Source organism: Hippocampus zosterae, chromosome 17 (genome assembly GCF_025434085.1).
Source record: "Hippocampus zosterae strain Florida chromosome 17, ASM2543408v3, whole genome shotgun sequence".
NCBI lineage: Eukaryota > Metazoa > Chordata > Actinopteri > Syngnathiformes > Syngnathidae > Hippocampus > Hippocampus zosterae.
The window spans coordinates 10,870,164-10,892,808 of record NC_067467.1 but is presented as its reverse complement, the minus strand read 5'-3'; the positions used below and the strand labels follow the sequence as shown (position 1 = coordinate 10,892,808).

Genomic DNA, 22,645 nt, shown 5'->3' with positions numbered 1-22,645 from the left:
CAAGTGACCGAAATGAGCTTTCTCCGCAGGGTGTCCGGGCTCTCCCTTAGAAATAAGGTGAGAAGCTCGGTCATCTGGGAGGGGCTCAGAGTCGCGCCGCTTCTCCTCCACATAGAGAGGACCCAGATGAGGTGGCTTGGGCATCTGATTCGGATCCCTCCTGAACGCCTCCCTGGTGAGGTGTTCTGGGCATGTCCCACCGACAGGAGGCCCCGAGGACGACCCAGGACATGCTGGAGAGACGATGTCACCCAGCTGGCCTGGGAACGCCTCGGGATCTCCTGGGGAGAGCTGGAAGAAGTAGCTTGGGAGAGGGAAGTCTGGGCTTCCCTGCTAAAGCTGATGCCCCCGCGACCCAGCCCCGGATAAGTGGTAGAAGATGGATGGATGGACTTGCCACGATGAATTATTAGGCGTCGTCTTAAAATGGCATTAAAATGTGAACAGAATGTTGAATAGGAGTGTTAATTCTAACTATATTCATCACCTCCCACACTGCACTATAATACAGATTATTTTCACTCCACGTGGATATGTGTATTGTTCCACTAGCGTGGCTCCAAAAGCATATGTTGCCCTATGACAATAAAGGAATTTGCTGCAAGACTTTGGACCTTGTTACTCTAGGTTAGTGACCCATTTCCCCCACATGCCCCAGAAGAGCATGTGACATCAGATGGGGATTTATTCAGGAGAGACTTGTTTGGTTTCACAATTGATGACATTCAACAATTGCGACACTTCTGGAGGTGTAGTCATTCGTTTTTAATACAGTTTATTTTGTAGATTTCTTTGTGGGGCATTACCAAAATGATTTTTAAAAATTTGATTAACGGTTGGCATCAGGTTATTTCCCTGTAGCTCTTAAACAGCAAGGAACATGATGTAATCCCAGACTCACGGTTGAGACGTCATATCACACCACTCCACTCCTTCGCTTCTCATTGGACGATTCCACTGGTTCTACAGGCGGGGCCGTGAATGCGAGTCGTGCAAACATGATGTTTATTTCCATTTGCACGCACGCTCTCTATTGGCTGTCAGGGACAAACCCACATCGCAGCCGCCCATGCGTTAATTTTTTTCTTAAAATAGACTGGCATCAAATTGATGCGTTGATGAGGTTTCAGGAATCAATTGAGTTTAGATTCTGTATGTAATTTATAGGTGACGCCATCGTGGCAATATACTTACTCTTCTGTAAAGCGGTCGTCTCTTTGCATCCACGTTTTGGCAAAAACACTGGCAACAACCAGCGGGGGCAGGCTAAATGCGGAAGTGATTTGGCTGTCGTGCTTATGATTGGTTGAATTACCTGTCCGTTATCATCAAGCGAGGCGGGCGAATTTGGCTAAACGCGATGTGGTGAATGGGCTTCAGTGTTTGGTTTGACAAGTTTCCCTGAGCCATCATGGGGTTTGCGCCGGTCAGCTAGTTGGTGGAAAGGAACAAAAAGTTATCCTCCATGGCGTTTGGGTACAAATGTAGCTACCCGAGAACCTGACGAGTATTCGCGGTTGGGAGATTTTACCCCCGACACCCCTCCAGCATCGTTTTATTTTACACTGGAATATCCTAAAAACACACCAGCAAAGATGAACAGCTTGTCGTTTGACGATCCTTCGTTGGATAATCTGGATCCGACATTGTCGCTCAATGACCCCAGCGAGATTGACACAGCCCTTCTCGGCGACATTGACGGTAAGAACATTGTATTTTCACAAACAAAAACAGTCAACGCTTACTAATAGCATCATCAGCATATCAGCCAGCCTCTTAAAATAACGCTCGCAGTTAGTGTTTTAGGTACATCCTAATTTCGATAAAAATGTTTGTTTAATAAAGAACATAATGAAGCGTTTACATTAGGACACAGTGTAGCTTTGTTACAGCGAGCTAATGGGATGAACCATACACGCGATACATGTACTTTTCGGAGTGGTTTTCGGTGATTGTGTCATTAAGAAAACGCGTAGAAAGGCATGTTTAGTTTGTGGAATATATCATGTAAGGATTTGCGAAATGTTTTTTTTTTAAAGAGAGCATGGCTACCGTGCTCGTAACGGCGCCCCGCCCCCCAGCGAGTTTCCCAGACGGAGGTTACTCGCGTTCGTTTCCTCCTGGCGGGTTCACAGAGCTTCATTTGACCGTAATTGCACGGAAGTCCATTAAATACAAAAAGTGATAATTGCCAAACCGTCACCGTCTCACACTTTTTGTTCGTTTGTATAGTAGCTCAGCGCGTTATTGAGTAGGCGCTGCTTTGTAAAACGGCTAACCCATATTCGCTTGGCCGCCATGCAAATATATATCTAATTCTAAACACTTGAATATCAATCCCAGATGTAGACCTTTTTAAATTATTGGGCAACGTGATGTTTTTATGGCTAAATAAACAAATTACGTCACTCTGTAGACCTGAGACGGTGTTTCCACCCTCCATGTGACCGATAGTAACCTCTCTGTTATAACCTTTCCTGTCTCGGCCGAGATGCGATGTGATTGGTCAAGAGCGATCGCCTCATGCGAAACACTGTTGCAGTTTTAAGAAGCACCCAAGCCGGCTGGCTTGCTTGCACGCAAATAAAACGCAACAATGATCTGTTATTGTCATCAATTATCATGATGAAAGATTTCCTATTGGGAGACATTAAAAATATGTTAGCAGAATAGTTTCTACTTAAAGTGATGCCTCACTAATGCAAATTAGAGCTGTCAAATACAGACCTAGTTTGCTCAAATTCAGAATAGGTTTGTTGAATCGCCTTGATTCTCAAATGCACTTATCAAATTACACATTTTTGTTTTGCTTTATGAGAAATATTTTGTTGCTTGATGAAGACATCATTCATTTTAGGACACCAGATATGAATGCTTTTACTTTGGCAGCCTTATTTTGTACATTTAATGGAATAAATTGCTGTAGTGGGAGAAAATGAGCAGATTTTTGCTTTTTTTTTGCTCTGTTGTAAAGTTAAACAAATACTTAAGGGCAAAGTAATGTAAAATAGTCAAATGTTCTGTCTGTAGTTCTTATATTTATTGTTGTGTCAATGTAATACACTGGTATTATTTTCAGTCCATCTTTCAATTATAATCATGCTTTTGATTTTCAGACATGCTCAAGCTCCTCATCCACCAGGAAGGAGAACTTGGAGACTTCTTTGATAACCCTCCATACACAGGAGGACCCACCACCAATATGGAACTTCCTTGTCTTCCCCAGGCCGTTACGTCGCCCACCACCCTGCCCACCACAACTGCACCTCCATCCACGTCTTGTTCTTCATCCTCCATCTTAAGTAGCAGCCCCCACCTGGATGCGCTCCTGGGTCCTCCCATCACCCGCAGCTCATCCACCCCAGATAAGGCCTTCCAGCCTAGCACCTTTCAGCAGTCCCCGCTGGCCCAGGTTTCCATCCCCACCCCACAACAGCAGCCGGCATCCCTGCAACAGGCTCGCACTGTCACACCGCCCAAAGTGGAACCGCCCCAACCTGTTGTGGGCCAGACTGCTCCTGCCTCAGGTGCTTCACCTCATGGATCACCGGTTCCAAACCCTGCATTCAGCAGCAGCCCTCCAAAACTCTTCACCTCCCCTTCACCACCTCAAACTCCCCCCGAGCCTCCAAACCAGATGCAGATGCAACTTCAGAACCAGACTCCGAACAGAGGACAGAACAGCTACATAGGTTCATACTGTGATGATTTATCTTTACGGTTAATTCTTTGTGATTTATGTTATAGTTTCGTGCAATGCAGGTTCCTTCACTTACCATGGCTACACTTGCATTTCAAGTCCTACAGTGTTCCCCCATTGAAATTAAAGGAAATGCCATTAATCCAGCCACCGCAACAAAATCAACAAAAATATTTTTGTTTTGTTTTTTAATTAGAAAACAAGACTCTATAATAAAAAAACAAAAAAATGAACATCTCCTAATCATCAATTTGCTTTAGACAACATGTAAAAGGTTACATTATATGAAAAAAAATTGAATGCCCTAAAATTTGAGACTTAGTGTTGTGCCATCACTATCACTAAGTACAGCAAGTTCCATTAAAATTAAAATCCGCTTGGTTACATTGTCTTTTTTTTGGGCGGGGGGTTGTCATTTGGCACGGAATGACCCCTTGGCTATGTTCCTGCTAGACTTGTAAATCGCTTTTAATGCTCAAATCTAAATTATATTTCTAATGTTAGCTGTCATTGCATGGTGGCAATAAATATCCACGAGCTTGATAGTTTGCAGTTCCACACTGATGCGATCAGCCACGCGTCAAACTGCAAAGTACTGTGTCTTGATAAGACAACAGAGGTGACACACTGAATGCTGTTATCACATCCTTATTGCAGATAACAGTTTACCGAGTGGTCCGCAAACATGTACCCATTAACTGACGCCCATCTGCTGGGATACGCTTGCTGATTGTGGCGCACCTTGCACATTTTCAGCCAGCAGCCCCGGCAGCGCGAGCCAACCGGTGGCCACCTTATCCTCCTCGCCTCCGAAGGTTCAGCCAGTGGCGATTCAGACTCCGCTCCAAGGATTGACCGCCGCCTCTCCTTTGCTGACCACGACAGGAAGCCCGCCTGCTCCGACGCTCGCACCCCATGTCCAACAAGTACCTGTAAGCGTACACGACACTTGAAACGATTGCCACTTGTTGTTAGAGTGGACACGTGGAAAAAGATCATCATAAATGTGTTTCTCAGGTGTTACTGCAACCCCAGTTTATCAAAGCTGAGTCTCTGTTGCTGACCACGCTGAAGCATGACCCCTGCATGGTCACCACCGTGGCCTCGTCCACATCGCTGGCCACTACCACGCCAGTTCAGAGTGCGTCACTGCAGGTAAAAAAAAATCACAACATTTATGGAGCCAACTAGGCACATAGTAGGCTTGCAAAGTATACATACCAGTGCTATAAAAGTGCCGTAATATCACGCATGATAGCACATGTTTTGAGTAAATCGCTACGTTAAGCTAACCTACATGATTGAAATGTTATCCGTTTAGTACCGTTTTCTTAGCATAGACGTTTCAAGATGCTAACGTCACAAATATAAAGTCCGCTCTGTTTATTCCAAGGCGTTTGTGGGCGGCGGCACCTTCCTGACGACTGTGCCAGTCATGGTGGATGCAGAGAAGCTGCCAATCAACCGCATCATCAACAACTGCAAATCGAGCTTTTTGCCCGCCAAGGGGGAGAAGCGCACGGCCCACAACGCCATTGAGAAGCGCTACCGCTCGTCTATCAACGACAAAATCATTGAGCTCAAAGACTTGGTCGCAGGCACTGAAGCCAAGGTGGGTTACTTCATCCGTGTTACCGTCTCAACTTTACCGGTTAGATTTAAAGCCGCAGTAAGACTTAAGATATCTGATAAGAGTTTATTTGGAACATCGCTATCAGATACTTGGCTGATAAAAAAAAAAGTATAAACGGTCACATCCCTCTGACAAATAAAGACATTGCATCTGGATTTTCCGTTTCTGTCATATGCAGTATGGATGCGTATTTGTCAAGGTGCCAATATTGTACGTCTGTGTACTTGATTAAAAAAAAGCTCTACCACACCACCTACTGCATAAAAAGGACGATGAAAGTTATTTGGAGGCGGCATGGCTCAGTGGTAGAGTGGTCGTTTCCCAACCCAGAGGTTGGAAAAGCGTTGTGTTACAGGCTACATGCAAGTAAAATGTGTGGCAAGATTGTTAGAGAAACATTTGAAAGAAAAATTGGGCTTTTAATGTTGCGGAAAGAGTGCTATTTGTATGAAGCCTATGGCATGTTCAAGAAAGGCTTCTGTTTTTGATAACAGTGTATTTGATTGAAAGGAAAACACATTTTCATTACATGTGATGGGTGCATCCCAATTAGCTTTATTGATTTTATTTTTTAAATGAAGATATCCTAAAACTTTGCCTCAGCTGATTAAAACGTTGAGGCAAATATTCCTTGTTGAGTAAAAAAAAAAAAAACAACAACCTCCCAACAAGAAGTTATGAGAGCTGGAAAATGCCGTGCTATGTATTTATTTGTTTGATGTTATTGTTACAGTATATTCACAATAATCATTTTATCCCTTGTTTAATGTAGTATAGATTTTAAAAGGGATGTGTGGTCGTCCGCAGTCAGATGTGACTGGATTCTGGAGGAAAACAAGGGGAGAACAACCTCTCGTGACTGACGTTAATTGTCGGTATCATTGAAAAAATGTCTTCTTCTTTTGTGTGTCGTAGCTCAATAAGTCAGCTGTGTTGAGGAAAGCCATCGACGTCATCCGTTTCCTGCAGCAATCCAATCAGAAGCTCAAACAGGAGAACTTGGCACTGAAAATGGCGGCTCAGAAAAACAGTACGCACTCGTCTTGCCCTTTCCCTGCATCAGATTCTTTTCTTGTTTCTCTGCAATTTATAGCAGTTGACCTTTTTATAACGAACTCCGAGTGACAAGGCCTTCTTAATAAGGCGGACGCTTTTACCTCCCTGCGCCTGATTGCCCCTTGAACTTCTCATTTTGCCCTCATCTTTACTGCAGAGTCTCTCAAGGACCTTGTTGCCATGGAGGTGGACAGCCCGGCTGACTTGAAGACCGAGTTGCCCACACCGCCAGCGTCGGACGTGGGCTCGCCTTCACCCTTCTCGCATTGCGGGAGTGATTCGGAACCCGACAGCCCGATGGGAGAGGATACCAAGGTACGGTGACGCTCTCTGGTGTAGTACCTTGCAAGTTTACGAGCCAAAAGTTAACGTGGGCTTTAGATACCCCAACGCTCAACTGAAGTGGAAAAAAAAATGGAACTAGTGTATGCCCTGGCATGTGGGCAAAGAGCGCCTCATTTGCAGACACACTCTCAGCCTTTTATTAAGTAGCCTCGTGACAGAGTTATGAAAGTCACAACTAAACTTTCTGCACTTTTTAAATAGTTGTTTGGCTTTTTTTTTTAACTTGAATGCTTCTTTGTCTTCTTGTGTGCACCAGCCAAACGTGGGCATGCTGGACCCATCGGCGACAGGCAGCAGCGCTGGCGGCATGCTGGACCGTTCTCGCATGGCGCTTTGCGCTTTCACCTTCCTCTTCCTCTCCCTCAACCCCTTGGCCAACCTGCTCTGCTCATCCGGCAGCAGCACAGCGAGCAGCGCGGCCGTCGCCCCCCATCACGCAGGCAGGACCGTTCTGGGCTTGGACATTGCGGGTAAGAGAAGGAGACAATGACTATAACGATATTTCAAGGGACTATTCAACTGCAGCCGTTTGATATTTTCTCTCTTTACACTCTTTGTTGTAAATTTAATATGGAAACACACTTTGATCAATCAGAAGCTGCTTGTAACGGTCAAATTTTGTGAATAGTAAACAAAAAGTACCGGTAAGTAGATTCCTGCATTGTATTTTGGACACCGTGGGCCACCAACAGTGGCGATGAATTGAAAAATAGAGTAAAATAATGTGGAGGAAATAAGACAAACCGGACATGTTTTACATTGCACTAAGCTTGGTGTCTGGCTATTTACGGGAATGTTCTTTGCAGCGGACTCATGGGGCTGGATGGACTGGATGCTACCAACAATTTTGGTGTGGCTTCTGAACGGCATCTTGGTGTCGGGAGTTCTGATCCGCCTTCTGGTCTATGGAGAGCCGGTAACCAGACCTCATTCTGGATCATCCATCTTGTTCTGGAGGCACCGCAAGCAGGCTGATCTGGACCTGGCAAGAGTATGTATCGCTGAAGGAGATGAAATGGCTTTCTTGATACTTCAAAGTAATACTGTCATAAGGTTGTGACTGTGAGAAAATATTTCCACGCCAGACCCGCATTTGGTGGCCTTGTATTGTTTATTAATTCTGTCTTTTCTTTCACAGGGGGATTTTGCCCAGGCCAGTCAGAACCTTTGGACTTGTCTCAAAGCTCTGGGACGTCCCTTACCCACCTCCCAGCTTGACATGGCCTGTGCCTCGCTGTGGTCCTTGCTCAGATTCTGCCTTCAGCGCCTCTGGGTGGGCCGCTGGCTGGCTGCCCGGGCGGGTGGACTGCGATCTGACCGCCCCCTGCAGGAGGATGCTTGCAAGAGCAGCCGAGATGCTGCGCTGGTTTATCACCGCCTGCACCAGCTGCACATGACAGGTTGGCTCTCGAATACAGGGTGACTTCCCCTTTAAGGGCGCGTTTCTCAACTTGAAGGATTGCAATTTTGATTCTCCTGCCTTGTAACGTGACATGTAGGTAAGCTGAACGGTAGCCACCTTTCAGCCGTGCACATGGCTCTCAGCGCGGTGAACCTGGCAGAGTGCGCCGGCTCATGTCTGCCTGTCGCTTCACTGGCTGAGGTGTACGTGTCTGCGGCGCTCCGAGTCAAAGCCAGCCTGCCAAGGATCCTGCACTTCACCTCTGTGAGTGCCCTTTAGTCGGTCGGCGCTCATTCGTTTAAGTCACGCTAATGTCAGCAAATATTTTTCGCCAGGTTGCTTGTCACATTTTGTGTACCTTACAGTTTTTAAAGTGGAGTAGTCAGGATGTCTTAGGGATTAGTACTAACTGAACAACACAAATCAAAAAGCACGATTGATTGGCTATTAGTGTCAAAAGCATTCGAGAAATAGTTGCGGTGGGGTAATCCATTTGTTTTTTTTGGTGTTTTTATTCAGCGCGTATTCCTTAGCAGTGCACGTCAGGCGTGCCTGTCATCTAGCGGCAGCGTGCCTCCAGCCATGCAGTGGCTCTGTCACCCTCTCGGCCACCGCTTCTTTGTGGATGGGGACTGGGCCATTCGCAGCGTCCCGAAAGAGAGCATCTACAGTCAGGCAGGCAACACTGGTAAGAAGAGACGTGATTTGCATAGAGGGATGGGTGATGAATGGATTTTGTCTTATTTATTACATTTATTATTACATTTTGAACATTTAAAATGGGGGTGTGGCTATTACATTTAAAGAATCCCAATAACATCAAGTTATTAATGTTGCATTAATAAACAACAATGCCAATCCAAAATATGCATGTGAGCTACATAGTATTTTTTGGGGGGGTACTTGAAGGCCAAATTGCAAGGTCCTACCAACATGCAACGTTTTATGTTTATAATATGCGAAGTGGTATCTCATGCAAATGGTTTGTTGACACTCTTTGCAGTGGACCCTCTGGCTCAGGTGACGCAAGCCTTCAGAGAACACTTGCTGGAAAAGGCTCTTTACTGTGTCGCCCAGCCAAAAGGAGAGAAAAGCACCAGTCAGGGCGAGGGGTGAGCAAAGCACTTGGACCAGCTTTTTATACACTCACGATATCCTGTGTGGTTTATGAAATAAAGTATACAAGCAGCCACAACATGCTCAGATCAATAAATCATAATCGATTACAAGAGCTGCATCAATTTACATACATTTACAAAGGTAATCATTTTTTTTTTTTTTGGTATCGATATTTTGTCCATACAGGTATGTTTTTGTGCAAGTGGGCCTAATGGACTGTCTTCTTGTTGAATATAAATGACAGAAAATGTCCACTGGAGAATATGGCAAATATTATTCAGATAAAGTTATTAAAAAATAAAGTACTGTCATTGAACCTACCTAGATAAAAAAAAGGCTCTTTTAGATTTCCATTTCGGCAACATCTACAGTGCAGAAAAAGTCATTTTCCACTCTTCTTTCCATGCATAAAAATACACACATGTACAACCGATGATCTGACGTGCGTTTCTTTGTGACCGATTTCATGCTTTTAATTTTTTAATGTTTGACTTCATTGTTCATATCTGTCTTCAGAGAGTATGCGGATGCTCTGGAGTATCTGCAGCTGCTGATTAGCGCCTCTGACGCAGCTGGTGCCACGTCCCAGTCCTTTGCTATCGGTTCCAACATGGCCACTGTGACGGGTAAATGACTTCTCCTGCTATTACTACAAATGATAAGACGAATAGCAAGAACACTACACTGCTATTGGCGCGAAGATACAGACCGAACCTAGCCGTGAATAGTGAAATTCCGCAAGTTAACTTTGCCTGTTGGTGCCACAAGATGGCAGCAAACACTACATTTTTAAAAAAATTATTTTGACCAGCAGTAGTATTTTACAAGAAAATAATTGTATTTTGTCGGACCAAAGAAACCATTATTGGCAATGGAGATAGTTTTTCGATATGTTGTGCAACCCGAGAAACCTTCGAGAAAATAGATGGATGGGAAATAAATTTTTATTGTCATAAACAAAACAGCGCTTTTACCATGTAATGTCAAAGTTTATAGCTTCACTGTTCAAAAAAATAATTCCCCTCTTCTTCTTCACTCTTGCTTCCTGCTGTCTGTCACGACCTGCCCGCCGCTTACATTTTGCCATAATATTCCCAGTAGAAGGCGAGAGATAATGTTGATTTTCACATTTGGGCGATTGAGCGGACTGATTTTCACCCTCCCACAGCTTCGCTCTGTACTTGCTGATCGCTCATCTGAGGGGGGGAAAAAATGAGGGGGGCTCAGGGGAGGCTGGCGGGCCAAATGGGAGTCATCTGCTGGATTGCTTCATCTATCTTCGGGCCTGTCAAATCAGTGATCACCTTGAGCAGTGGGAGGGATGGGCGGCACGGCGGGGATTTTAATGGCAGCCTCTTCTTGGCACTGACTTAGTGTCGGCATCCGGCGCGTGTTGGCCCCGCGTCTAAATGAAGTACTTTGCTCTCATAACCGAGTCGTCAAAATGGTCTCTGGTCTCATCATGTTGTAAGTTTACCGGAGGACTGTGACAGATTGATTCAGAGGTCAAACACAGACAGCAGATGTGTGTCGCCGCTGTCATGCATATTAAATTCCACCCTGGGTGGTGAGTGACTCCAATGTCAGACCTTTCGCCATCGTCTCGGTGAAGCACGCCGCTCCGAGATTGTTATTTGTTAGTCAAGGTGTCACTTATCAACAGTTCCAAATAACAATTTTGCGACGCCTGAAGAATTTCACCTTTCAGCAGTGACACAGAGTCCAAATGAACAAATGAAAGCCTCCACCAGACAGAAATGAGTGTTTTGCGATGGAGTCATAGGTCAAGTCCAATTGAAAATCTGTCATGGCACGCTGAAACATTTAAAGCATATGTGTAAGATTATTTTTAAGTGTTTGCTTCAGGTGTTTTTCTTTTTCAAATGAATTGCCCGAACGAGATGTCACGTTAGGTTTTTTAGAATATCATTTCTCATTTCATGTTTTTTAACATGCTAAAAATCGTAGTACCATAACACAGGTGTAAGATGTTTCAGTTTTTTTAGTAGTCAATAACATGCTTAATTAAATATATTTTTGAAATTGTTCATTTTCCAAAAATTATTTCCCCCCCCAAGAAAAGAACAATTTCTGTCCTGTCATCTAGGCTGCGACCCCCACTCGAAATGGTGGTCCTCAGTCGCCGTGGTGATCATCAACTGGCTCCAGGGGGACGACGCGGCCGCGGAGAGGTTGTACCCAACTGTCGAGCATTTGCCGCGCACGCTACAGAACGTGGAGTGAGTGGGTTGTGTCACGTCTCCCTCGGTCCCATGTCGCCGCCATCGCCCACACTGACCTGCATTATGTATGTATGTGTGTGTGTGTGTGTGTGCGCCTCCTCTTACGCTGTCAGGAGCCTGCTGCCCAAGGCTTGTCTCAACACCTTCCGAGCGGTGCGGGCTCTGCTGTCCAAGCCTGAAAACTGGCAGTTGAGTCTGAGCCACAGCGACAAGGCCAGCGCCCTGCTCCGAGACAGCCTCAACCCTGGTCCGCACTCCCACAGCTCCAGTTTAGACAAGGTACACACACTTACAAGCGTGCAAATTTGTTTCCCATGAAAGTTGTTGCTTATCACTCCCGAGAGGGCACTCTTTGTGTGTGCAATGGCATCTGTCTCAAAAGTATAAAACATGCTCAAGCACGCACGCAAATACTCGGTGACAGATGTGCCCGCACATGGCCGTGCATTAAGTTGTAAACAGGGGAAATTGCCTGGACAAATGCATCATCACTCACACACACCCACACACACCCTACGGTCCTTATCGGAAAGTAGGCAGCAACTGGTGCACAGAATTTTTTTTTTTTTGGCCTGGGCTGTGGTGCATTGTAGTTGCATTGCATGTGTACGCTAAGTGCAATGTTCCTGCAGTGCAACACAGAGCTGAGCTTCCAACAGCCAATCACTTCAGAGGAACTCAACCCGCACATTTTTTTTAAAGCAAGAAAACATTGGATGTGCCAGTACTAGCCCAAACAAGGTGCCCATGATTAATATTGCATTTGTGGAAGAAGAATTCAACCATATAATTAATGAGAGTATGGGTGGGTGTCTTATTGGGAGAATTCATTATCTGGTGCTTTCGGGAAGTGATGTCAACTGGACAGTAAAAAAGTTAGGTTAGGTAGATGTGGTTTGTTTACAATTGCATTGCTGTAATGCTTCGGTGTCAAAGGAAGTGGTCAGCCACGTCAGCATGTTTGCATGCATGTTCCATGTATCCTTTAGCGGAACCACTTCATCCTTACGAGCGTCGCGCGCGTGTTGGTGCCTATCCCAGCTGTCTTTGGGGAGTAGGTTCATTTTTGCCAATCCGTGCACATTTTCTCCGCAGGTGGTACAGTTGCTGCTGTGTGACTTGCTGTTGGTGATGAGGACCAACGTGTGGCATCTTCAGCAGCAGCAAGGGGCCAGTGCGGCTGGACTCGGCCCGGTGGGTCCCGGCGGAGGCTCCGCCGGGCTCCACCAGGCCTCCCCGCCCGAGCTCCAAGGCTTTCAGCAGGACCTCAGCTCTTTACGCAAGCTGGCACAGAGTTTCAGACCCGCCATGCGAAGAGTATGTCCAAGTGCTCTTGGGTTTACTTTACCATAACTTGTTAGCATATGTGATTCGCCAAAATAAAATACTTGATTTATACTTGATACAATTATGTCAGAGTCCAAAACTATACCGTATGCCACATTTATGCCATTTACTGCACACCCCCGCCGCATTTTCTGCTGGCTGGATTAAAAGTAGTGCTGTCAAGTGATTAAAAAAAAGTGAAATTAATTAATTAAGATCTGTAATTCATTGATCTAATTAAATGATATTTTAATCTTATCTAAAAGCTGCTGAGAAAACCCCTATTTTCATTTTAAATTCAATACGTTATTGAGGCAGATCAAAAGATTGGCATCACAAAAAAAAGTGGCATTATAAAGTCTTAAACAGACTTGAACAGTCCGAGCAATTTACCTTCTGCTGTATTCGAGACGAATCCCAAATCCTACCTGCAACCTTTAGTTTCGACCACGGGGGAATGTCAATGATTTTTTTTTTTTTTGTAAATCCCCAAATAATTACAAAATAAAAATAAAATAAAACATCAAGTCCATAAAAAGTGTTTAGGTTAACATATCAAAAACAGTAAGAAGTCTTTTCTGAGCAATAAAAGTACTGAACACTGAATTTGCTTCGGGTAATAAGAAAAAAATAAGAGACCCTTAAATGACAGTGCTGTAAATTAGCACTTTAGAAATAACACAGTTGATCATTACAAAATAAATTGCTGAAATAAGCATCAATCACTTCCAGTAGGCTACAGAGGATACATCAACTATGCCTCGTGCGTGGGGTGTTTTCGAGTTTAGTTTGTCGAAGAGCTTGCTATGGCTCGTTATATTGCTAACGCTTTTGATGCTAGAGTTAGCTGTGGCTGCACTCGCGACTGCGATCAGCTTTGTATTGATGTGCTGAATAGGATTGTAATTAATTATTCGTAATAACGAGATCATTCGACGGCTTAAATTAAAAGCCATTTGGGCCAATAATTAACACATATTTTAGTATTCTGACAGCGGCGTACAAACAAGTCGCCCTGACCTGAGGGTTTTAAGTAATGTTCCTTCAAGGACAAGTTCACATGATGTTTGAGGACAGATTGTGTAAAAGTGTCGTTTTTTTGCTGAGCTGTCTGGTCACGCTCGCTTGCACGCACGCACGCACACACACACTATTTAAGCTTAAGTGTTTTAAGTGTTTGGTAGCAGCGCTGCTGGCAAAGCAGAACATTCAGTCTGAGTCACCGTTACTTGACTCATTTTGCTGCGTTCTCTTGTCCCTTCTCCAGTTGTTCCTTCACGAGGCCACAGCCAGGCTGATGGCGGGGGCCAGTCCCACGCGCACGCATCAGCTCCTGGACCGCTCGTTGCGACGCAGAGCCACACCCGGAACCAAGACAGGTGTGTTGCTTTCCTAATTAAAAAAAAAACGAAGATGTCACAAAATCGCAAACGTATCACAGCTTTTCATTGGCCCAAAGTTGAAGTAGGGAGGAGTAACTCCTTTGTTATGTTTCTTTTATTAGCCACGAGTGCCCATATGCAGTGACAGGTGTATGCATTTAAAAAAAAATATATAATTTATGTGGATTGCGTGCTATTGGCTGGTAACTGGTTCAGGGTGTCCCCCGCCTACTGCCAGAAGACAGCTGGGATAGGCTCCAGCACCCCCCGCGATCAAGCGGTTCGGAAAATGAATGAATATATCATTTATCGTATCTTAAGTTGTGGATCCCAACAATACCGCAGTCCTCAGTTTGAGAGCCCTTCTTTTTCCCGGAGAACGATTGAAACTGCACAAAATCATCTTGACAAACGAAATTGAATGAATTCATTATTCAGTCGAATGTACAGCATCATAGCTTTTGTAGCTAATACTACAAATGCCGTGAACGATGTGCTGTTTGCTAACTCAGCCAAGCTGGCACCTTTTTGGGGACTTTCTAAAAACTCTTCATTTTGGCCATGTGAATACTCCGCCACACATCGATAATCATTTGGAACATGCTGTGGATAGTATAGCTGCGGCAAGTGTTTCAGAATTCCCAATGGCTATCGCTGGATCTTGCCTTTTTGTGTGACAGAAGAATGCGAGACGCGCCCGGGCCAGCGCGAGCAGGCGGAAGCGGTGATGCTGGCGTGCCGCTACCTCCCCCCGTCCTTCCTCTCAGCCCCCGGCCAGCGGGTGGGGATGCTGGCCGACGCCGCTCGCACGCTAGAGAAGCTGGGAGACAAGCGTACCCTCCACGACTGCCAGCAAATGATCATCAAGCTGGGCAGCGGCACCACTGTCACAAACAGCTAAGAGACCCCCCGGCTCCATTCTCCCCTCCCCACCCAACCAATTGAAAATCACAAAACAAACCACAAGTTTTCATCTGAAAACTGACTTGCATTTCCCCACCTGGGCACTTTTTGGATGAGGTCGTGATATTTTTGGATTATGAGCAGAATATAGGAAGCAGTTCTTCTCCCAGTATGTCTGTCCTAGTGTGAGTCCAGTGCAGTGCCACAGTTTGACCTCAGAGAGGCGCCATCACATCCTCATTGTCATTGGACAGTGCAGTGTGAATGCCAAACGCTTGTGTGCCAGTGAGTGAGCGAGTTTGTTCTTTTTATTTGCCCGGAGGAAAATGACCATATTTGGTCCACGTGCACTACGGCCCCCACTCCCCCCTCCCCGCCCCGCCGCCAGGCTGATTTCAAAGAGATGAGCGAACGACGCGATGGCTTTAAAAGGTGATTTTCCTAGTGTTTGTTTTGACGTGTACATAGAATATTAATAATGTATTTATAATGGATTTTGATTCAGCAGTATTTGACATACAAGAAACGCTTAATGCTTCCTCAGAAGGCTGCGCTGCCATGGCGATTGAGCGTCGGCAAGTCATCAAAGTGACATTTTTTGCGGGTGACTCAGTTGACCTTTCATAAAGCGCAGCATTTGTTGCTTTTTTTTCTTTTCTCTCTCTCCACGCAGCTACACAAAATAATTTTCCTTCTGAAGAGGACTTCTTCCTTGTTGAGGCTTCAATTTGAGGAGCACTTTGTCTTTCAGTGTTTTTAGGACCGTGGATGCATCTTAAAACTGTAAAAAACAAAACAGAAAAAACGATTTTGGGGTTTTTTTTTTCTGTTGCAGGAAGTGCATGTTTATGGGTGACACACACACATGGATATTTGTGGCTCCTTGCATATTTTCATCGCCATGATCCATGTCGATAATAAAACAAGTTTTTAGAATGAATGAGAATGTTTTCTGTATGAAAATAGTTAAAAGTTTATGTATTCATTCACAAATGTTTGGGGAAAAATAAGAATCAGGCTATATGATTTAGAATTAAATTAATAAAAAATCTGAAAATAAATTATATTGTTTTGAAAATCAAAATGTACATACATAGGTTTACAGACGCTTTATTATAATTGAAATGAAATCACAGTATCTTAATTTAGAATTTTTTTTTCAAAGTCACTTATGTTGGTTCGATTAATCATTTCAGATCGAAGGATGCGATGGAATGGAAATCTCAACATAGCCTAATCTGTTTAATTTTCATCAGCGTGTTGAAGGTGGTGCGTTTTGAGAAAAGACAAATAAAAAAAAGGGAGGGTAGCTTTGAAAGGTGCTGGTATATTTCAACACTGGCGGTACAAAAACATGTCCAACAAAGCAATGCATCGAGTTCAAACATGAAAATAAATAATGGGAAACAAAACAAAAAAAAAAACAAGCATGCTCCAAATTAACAGGTGACATTCCAAAAAGAGGACATATCTTCATCAATGGATTCTTTTAATAATTTATAAGCAATAACATATTCCATTTTATAGAAAATAAACATCTCTAGGAAATACTATACACAGTTATTATTAGTACAGCACAATTTACATTTAAACAGCATCAAATACTTATATACACCATGAAAGAATGAGCTTCATAAAAGTTGAATGTTTGGCGTGGTGGTTTTTTTTTCCTTCACTCATTTATTTGTAACGCACTTGAATATGTCGCGCGGTCCGTCGCGTTAGCGGACACCTTGTGCGTGTCATCACGCGCGGTGGCAGAGGCTACATCGGAGACCACGCGTGTGGCGTGGTTCTCGCAAAAACTGGATTCGCACATCGTGAGCACAGGAATACGAGTTCAGAACTGTACAGAAGAGATGCGGTGAGATGACCCAACCCTCTTGGAGCCTTGCAATGTAAAGACAATGGCAGCTATTGAATATTTGTACCTTTTTTTTTTTCACCTGTTTTGTTTTTGTACTATTTCCCAAGAACACAAAATCGGATGTCAACCAAGGTTGGTGCCAAGGTGTGGTAAATACATATTAATATACACTTTAGAAGATAAGAGTGTTGTACAGTGGTGCCTTGAGATACTAGTTGAATTCGCTCCGTGAAGATGGAACTCGAAACACTCAAATAGTCTTTCCTCATTGAAATGAATGGAAATGTCATTAATCAGTTCCAGCTTCCTCAAAGAACCCCCGCCCCCCCAAATGTAATGTGCTTTTGAATAAGGAAACTAGCACTCACTAATGTTATACTTAACAGAAAGACGGTAAAAACAATTGACTAAAATGTAAAACAATTTTTGACAAGCTTTTTTTTTTTTTTTTGCTTTAATGGACATTGCATTTCTACAGGTGTCCCCGTTTTGGTCACCCGGAGGCAGTATAAGACAGACATTTATAGTGTTCATCGAAACGTCACAACTCCTCTCAGCTCATCTGTGCAGCACTAATACTACTGGAAGTCCTTGACAGAGGGTAAAAAAATAGTCCTGTTTTATTGTCTGCCTGCAGGTGTTGCCAAACTGTTCAACCACTTGCTGAAAAGATTCTCGCACCACGGCGTGGATGGTCTTTCGCATGAGCATTAAGCTTGAGGACTGACAAGCTAAGCTACGTGGTTCTTTCTTTAGACAAGGTGTAATTCTTTTTATTTTGGAAGTCAACTACAACTTGGAGTGGCAATAAACAACGTGAAGCCTTTTTCTAAGCTTTGTCAACGATCTTAAAAGTGGCTGATATCTAAAACATTCGCAAATTCCATCACTTGTATCTCAAGGTGTCGCTGTCATCAAAACACCGCAATGATATTTTGAACCTGTGTAAGCGCATCAACATGTACAGTTTGGTGTCACATCCAGTGGCTCATTGTTGACATTTTGTGTTGTAGATGTACAGATATGCACAGCAGAGTGATGTTTAGGAAGATCACGTATACCCCCCCCCCCCCCCCCACCCACACACACACACACACACACCTCTTTTGGCCGACACACAAAGTGGACAGATGGATGCGCCTGTCCAATCTCTGTCCGCCAGGTGTGGCAATGTGATAGCAACCCATCGGAATGCCACACACACATTCGCATTTCAAGCAGACCCCCTTCCCGGAGTGCCTCAGCTCCCAAACGCACGGTCCAGAACACATTCGGTTCCCGAGTCCTTGAGGAGTTGCTCTCTCCATGAGCATTTTTCTCTCCTGTCTCTCAGAGTTCTCGCTCTCGCTTGCTGTCGGTGTAGGAGCGCCGCCTCAGGGAGCAGGGCCTGTCCGTCATCCTGTCCGTTTTTATAGGATTAGCTGGCTGTTAGGACAGCATTTATCTTTGCTTTGCTCCTGCGAGGTGGTCCACTCAGATATCTTACAAATCCTGTAGAGGGACGGAGCAGAAATGGGTGTGAATACAAGGCGCACACGCAGACTTGAGCGTTTTTGGATTGGAGCACAGGTGTCAAAATCGAGACTTAGTGGCCAGATTCAAATATTATTACAGTGATCCCTCGCTCTAACGCGGTTCACTTTCCGCGGCTTTGCTGTTTCAAGGATTTTTTTAGTGCAGTTTTTAAAAATGCTTTTAAACATTTAAATCAGAACGCGTCGGCGGCGCCGCATGTTGACATTACAGTATTTCCAAAAACTATTATAGTGATTTGTTGAAAACGTTTGTTTTTTTTGTAATTGGGCCTGAAAACAGGTTTTGGGCTTTGATTTCATTGTACATATTGTTAAGTATTGTATAACTGTAAAAAAAAATAATGTTCACTACTTCACGGATTTCACTTATCACTGGTTCTTTTTGGAACGTAGCCCCCGCGATAAACAAGGGATTACTGGATATCATTTTGTTGTCGATTGAGTGCAGTTTTCTGACATGAAGTGAAGTGAAGCTCCTCCCCCCAACATGAAGCACTGTCAACTGTCCCTCTTTAACCATCGAGGCAGAGTAGTAAAGTCGACTTGTCCGCTCGTCGATTATCTCTTCAACCCTATCCAGGTGTGTCTAATGAAGTGGCCGCTAATTGCGCGCGCTTGCCATTCATCTTGCAGATCCGCCAAAAATGAAATGCGGTCGGCGTGAGATTCAGCGACCCAGCAGGAACGCCCACTAATTGCACCGATGTCGGCTGTGAGGCGCTTACACATGACATGGCACGGAAGACAAGTTGAGAAATTACTTTGCATAGAAGTCAATCACTGAGTGCAGATAATACCATACCCACGCCTTACTATACATGGTTGTTTTTTTCGGCTAAAAACGCCTAACGATACATGGTCATTTTTTTTCGGCTAAAAACGCCATGCTAGACATGGTCGTTTTTTTTTCGGCTAAAAACGCCTTACTATACATGGTCATTTTTTTTTCCGGCCAAAAATCGCCTTACTATACATGGTCGTTTTTTTCGGCTAAAAACGCCTTACTATACATGGTCGTTATACATGGTCATTTTTTTCCGGCTAAAAATGCCTTAGTATACATGGTCCTTTTTTTGGGCCAAAAACACCGTGCTATACATGGTCGTTTTTTGGGGGCTAAAAACGCCTTACTATACCTGGTCATTTTTTTGGGCTAAAAACGCCTCACTATACGTGGTCGTTTTTTTTTCGGCTAAAAACACCTTACTGTACATGGTCCTTTTTTTCGGCCAAAAACGCCTTACTATACCTGGTCATTTTTTTGGGCTAAAAACGCCTCACTATACGTGGTCGTTTTTTTTTCGGCTAAAAACACCTTACTGTACATGGTCCTTTTTTTCGGCTCAAAACACCTTACTATACATGGTCGTTTTTTTTTTTTCAATTAAAAACGCCTTACTATACATGGTCGGGGGCGGGGTTTCGACTACAAACGCCTTACTATACATGGTCGTTTTTTGTTGTTGTTAAAACGCCTTTTTTGGGCCAAAAACACCGTGCTATACATGGTCGTTTTTTTCGTCTAAAAACGGCTTACTATACATGGTCGTTTTTTTAGGTTAAAACGCCTTACTTTACATGGTCGTTTTTTTCAACTAAAAACGCCTGACGATACATGGTTTTTTTTTTGTTGTTGTTGAAAAATGCCTTACTATACATGGTCGTTTTTTGGGGTTCAAACGCCTTACTGTCCATGGTCGTTTTTTTTCCGGCTAAAAACGCCTTACTAAACATGGTCGTATTTTTTCGTCAAAAAAAGCCTTACTACACATGGTCGTTTTTTCGGGTTAAAACGCCTGACGATACACGGTCGTTTTTGTTCGGCTAAAAACGCCTTACTATTCATGGTCGTTTTTTTTGTCTAAAAACGGCTTACTATACATGGTCGTTTTTTTAGGTTAAAACGCCTTACTTTACATGGTAGTTTTTTTCAACTAAAAACGCCTGACGATACATGGGTTTTTTTTTCGTTGAAAAAAGCCTTACTACACATGGTCGTTTTTTCGGGTTAAAACGTCTGACGATACACGGTCGTTTTTGTTCGGCTAAAAACGCCTTACTACAAATGGTCGTTTTTTCGTCTAAAAACGGCTTACTATATACATGGTAGTTTTTTTCGGCTAAAAATGCCTTACGATACGTGGTGGTGGTGGGGGGGGGGTTGGCTAAAAACGCCTTACTATACTTGGTCGTTTTTTTTCGGCCAAAAATGCTTTACTGTACATGGTCATTTTTTGGGGGCTAAAAATGCCTTACTATACATGGTCGTTTTTTTCGGCTAAAAACGCCGTAGTATACATGGTCGTTTTTTGGTGGCTAAAAATGCCGTAGTATACATGTTCGTTTTTGGGGGCTAAAAATGCCGTAGTATACATGTTCGTTTTTTTTCGGCCAAAAATGACGTACTATATACATGGTCGTTTTTTTCGGCTAAGAACGCCTTACTATACATGGTCGGGGGGGCGGGGGGGGGGGGGGGGTTGGCTACAAACGTCTTACTATTCATGGTTGTTTTTTTTCGGCTCAAAACACCTCACTATACATTGTCGTTTTTTTTTTCCGGCCAAAAATCGCCTTACTATACATGGTCGTTTTTTTCGGCTAAAAACGCCTTACTATACATGGTAGTTTTTTTTCGTCTAAAAACGAGTCATCGTTCACTTCAAAGAGCCAAAATCCTCAGGCCTGCTCCTGAATTATTTAAATTTTTGCAACATTTGTTTATAATTGTATGTATATGTTGTTGTTTGTGTTATTATCATTGAATAAGTCGACCATTTCAGAATTCGAAATTTGGGACTCTCTCAATGCACAATGGGACTCATACTTTTCTGATCAGTGAGTCCCTGGGACTCGCTGCCGGTAAACTGTAAAATTATCACTGCAGAGATTACCTCTTTTTCTGCACTTAGTGATTGACTTCTATGCAAAGTCATTTCTCAACTTGTCTCCCGTGCCATGTCATGGCTGTTGAGTGTTGATTTACTTCACATTAAGAAACTACTGTACTAAAACAATAATTCATAAATGTATATCATATGCTTTTTTGTTTTTCTCAGTATAAATAACACATACCCTGACTGTTCTACTCTTTGAATAAAAACACTTCATTCAAGCGTTAGGGAGTGCAAGGGGTTATGATGGAGGGGTGATGCAAATCATGAAGACCTGCCAAGTGGTATGATAGCATTGTTTTATACATATCCTCGGCTAGGCCTCAGCTTCAAAATCAGTCCTTGGTCCCTGGCCTTGGAGGCAAGTCCTTGGTCCTTGGCCTTGGCCTCTGAAAATTTCTCAAGTCCTTGGCCTTGGCCTTGGCCTCCAAGTCAAGTCCTTGGCCATATTGCCACATTTCAGAGGCTTCTCATTCCCAAATGCATAAACAGATTCGGACGAGAGGTGTCACGTTGGAAAGCCGTGGAGCTGTAGTTATCCCGAGACCTACGGCCCTCACGGGGTAACAAACCTTAAATTTTTAGGACCTTTTTTCAAAACGGTCAAAAATGTCAATATGTTCACATCAACTTGTTGGAAATAAGGTCATCTTGCCACATTTCAGAGGCCAATCATTCCCAAATGCATAATCAGATTCAGACAGGAGGTGTCACGTTGGAAAGCCGGTGAGCTGTAGTTATCCCCAGATCCACAACCCTCACGGGATAACAAACATTTAATTTTTAGGATTTTTTTTTCAAAATGGTCAATAATGTCAACATGTTCATATCAACTTTTCGGGACCCAGGTCATCTTGCCACATTTCAGGGGCTTCTCATTCCCAAATGCATAATCAGATTCGGACGGGAGGTGTCACGTTGGAAAGCCGGAGAGCTGTAGTTATCCCCAGACCTACAGCCCTCACAGGATAACAAACTTTCGATTTTTAGGAATTTTTTCAAAACGGCTGAAAATGTCAACATATCAGATGAAATTGATGTGTAATTACCACTGACTTTATTTTCTATCTCCACTTGAGAATGCTTCTTTTGTTCTGACAGCTAAGAAATTACTTATTTTACACGTCTATTAATTTCCTTTAAGGCGGCCCGGTAGTCCAGTGGTTAGCACGTCGGCTTCACAGTGCAGAGGTACCGGGTTCGATTCCAGCTGCGGCCTCCCTGTGTGGAGTTTGCATGT

The 22,645-nt window shown here is 43.7% G+C and overlaps 2 protein-coding genes across 4 annotated transcripts in view; one reads left to right on the top strand and one right to left on the bottom strand.

Annotated features, from left to right (window-relative positions):
• The first annotated feature begins 1,036 nt into the window (after nt 1-1,036).
• Nucleotides 1,037-16,049, top strand: srebf1 (sterol regulatory element binding transcription factor 1). Of its 3 annotated transcripts, none has more exons than XM_052049936.1 (19): nt 1,037-1,701; nt 3,117-3,692; nt 4,457-4,632; nt 4,718-4,855; nt 5,094-5,312; nt 6,249-6,363; nt 6,547-6,704; nt 6,991-7,204; nt 7,541-7,725; nt 7,873-8,134; nt 8,234-8,400; nt 8,656-8,824; nt 9,140-9,248; nt 9,772-9,881; nt 11,363-11,495; nt 11,612-11,777; nt 12,594-12,815; nt 14,092-14,203; nt 14,719-14,858. In XM_052049936.1, exons 1-19 carry the CDS (start codon nt 1,596-1,598, stop codon nt 14,793-14,795), a joined length of 3,414 nt encoding a protein of 1,137 aa, XP_051905896.1. In that variant the 5' UTR covers nt 1,037-1,595; the 3' UTR covers nt 14,796-14,858. The 3 variants fall into 3 exon arrangements, with proteins under 3 accessions (XP_051905896.1, XP_051905895.1, XP_051905894.1); XM_052049935.1 differs by lacking the exon at nt 14,719-14,858 and adding an exon at nt 14,890-16,049 and having other exon boundaries at nt 1,038-1,701; XM_052049934.1 differs by lacking the exon at nt 14,719-14,858 and adding an exon at nt 14,887-16,049 and having other exon boundaries at nt 1,038-1,701.
• Nucleotides 16,050-16,416: 367 nt separating this feature from the next.
• LOC127590403 (retinoic acid-induced protein 1) overlaps nt 16,417-22,645 on the bottom strand; it is a 61,521-nt gene continuing 55,292 nt past the window's right edge. The window contains exon 5 of the mRNA XM_052049933.1: nt 16,417-18,467. Within this exon, the coding sequence (XP_051905893.1) occupies nt 18,459-18,467 (9 nt within the window). The 3' untranslated portion in view covers nt 16,417-18,458. The remainder of the gene's footprint in view (nt 18,468-22,645) is intronic.

What these genes read in the sequence shown, in the direction of transcription:
- srebf1 (XM_052049934.1), top strand. Translation starts at nt 1,596, where the DNA reads ATGAACAGCTTGTCGTTTGACGATCCTTCGTTGGATAATCTGGATCCG. An exon ending in CAGTCAGGCAGGCAACACTG is followed by an intron (nt 8,825 to 9,139) that starts GTAAGAAGAGAC and finishes CACTCTTTGCAG; the next exon opens with TGGACCCTCTGGCTCAGGTG. An exon ending in CACACCCGGAACCAAGACAG is followed by an intron (nt 14,204 to 14,886) that starts GTGTGTTGCTTT and finishes TTTGTGTGACAG; the next exon opens with AAGAATGCGAGACGCGCCCG.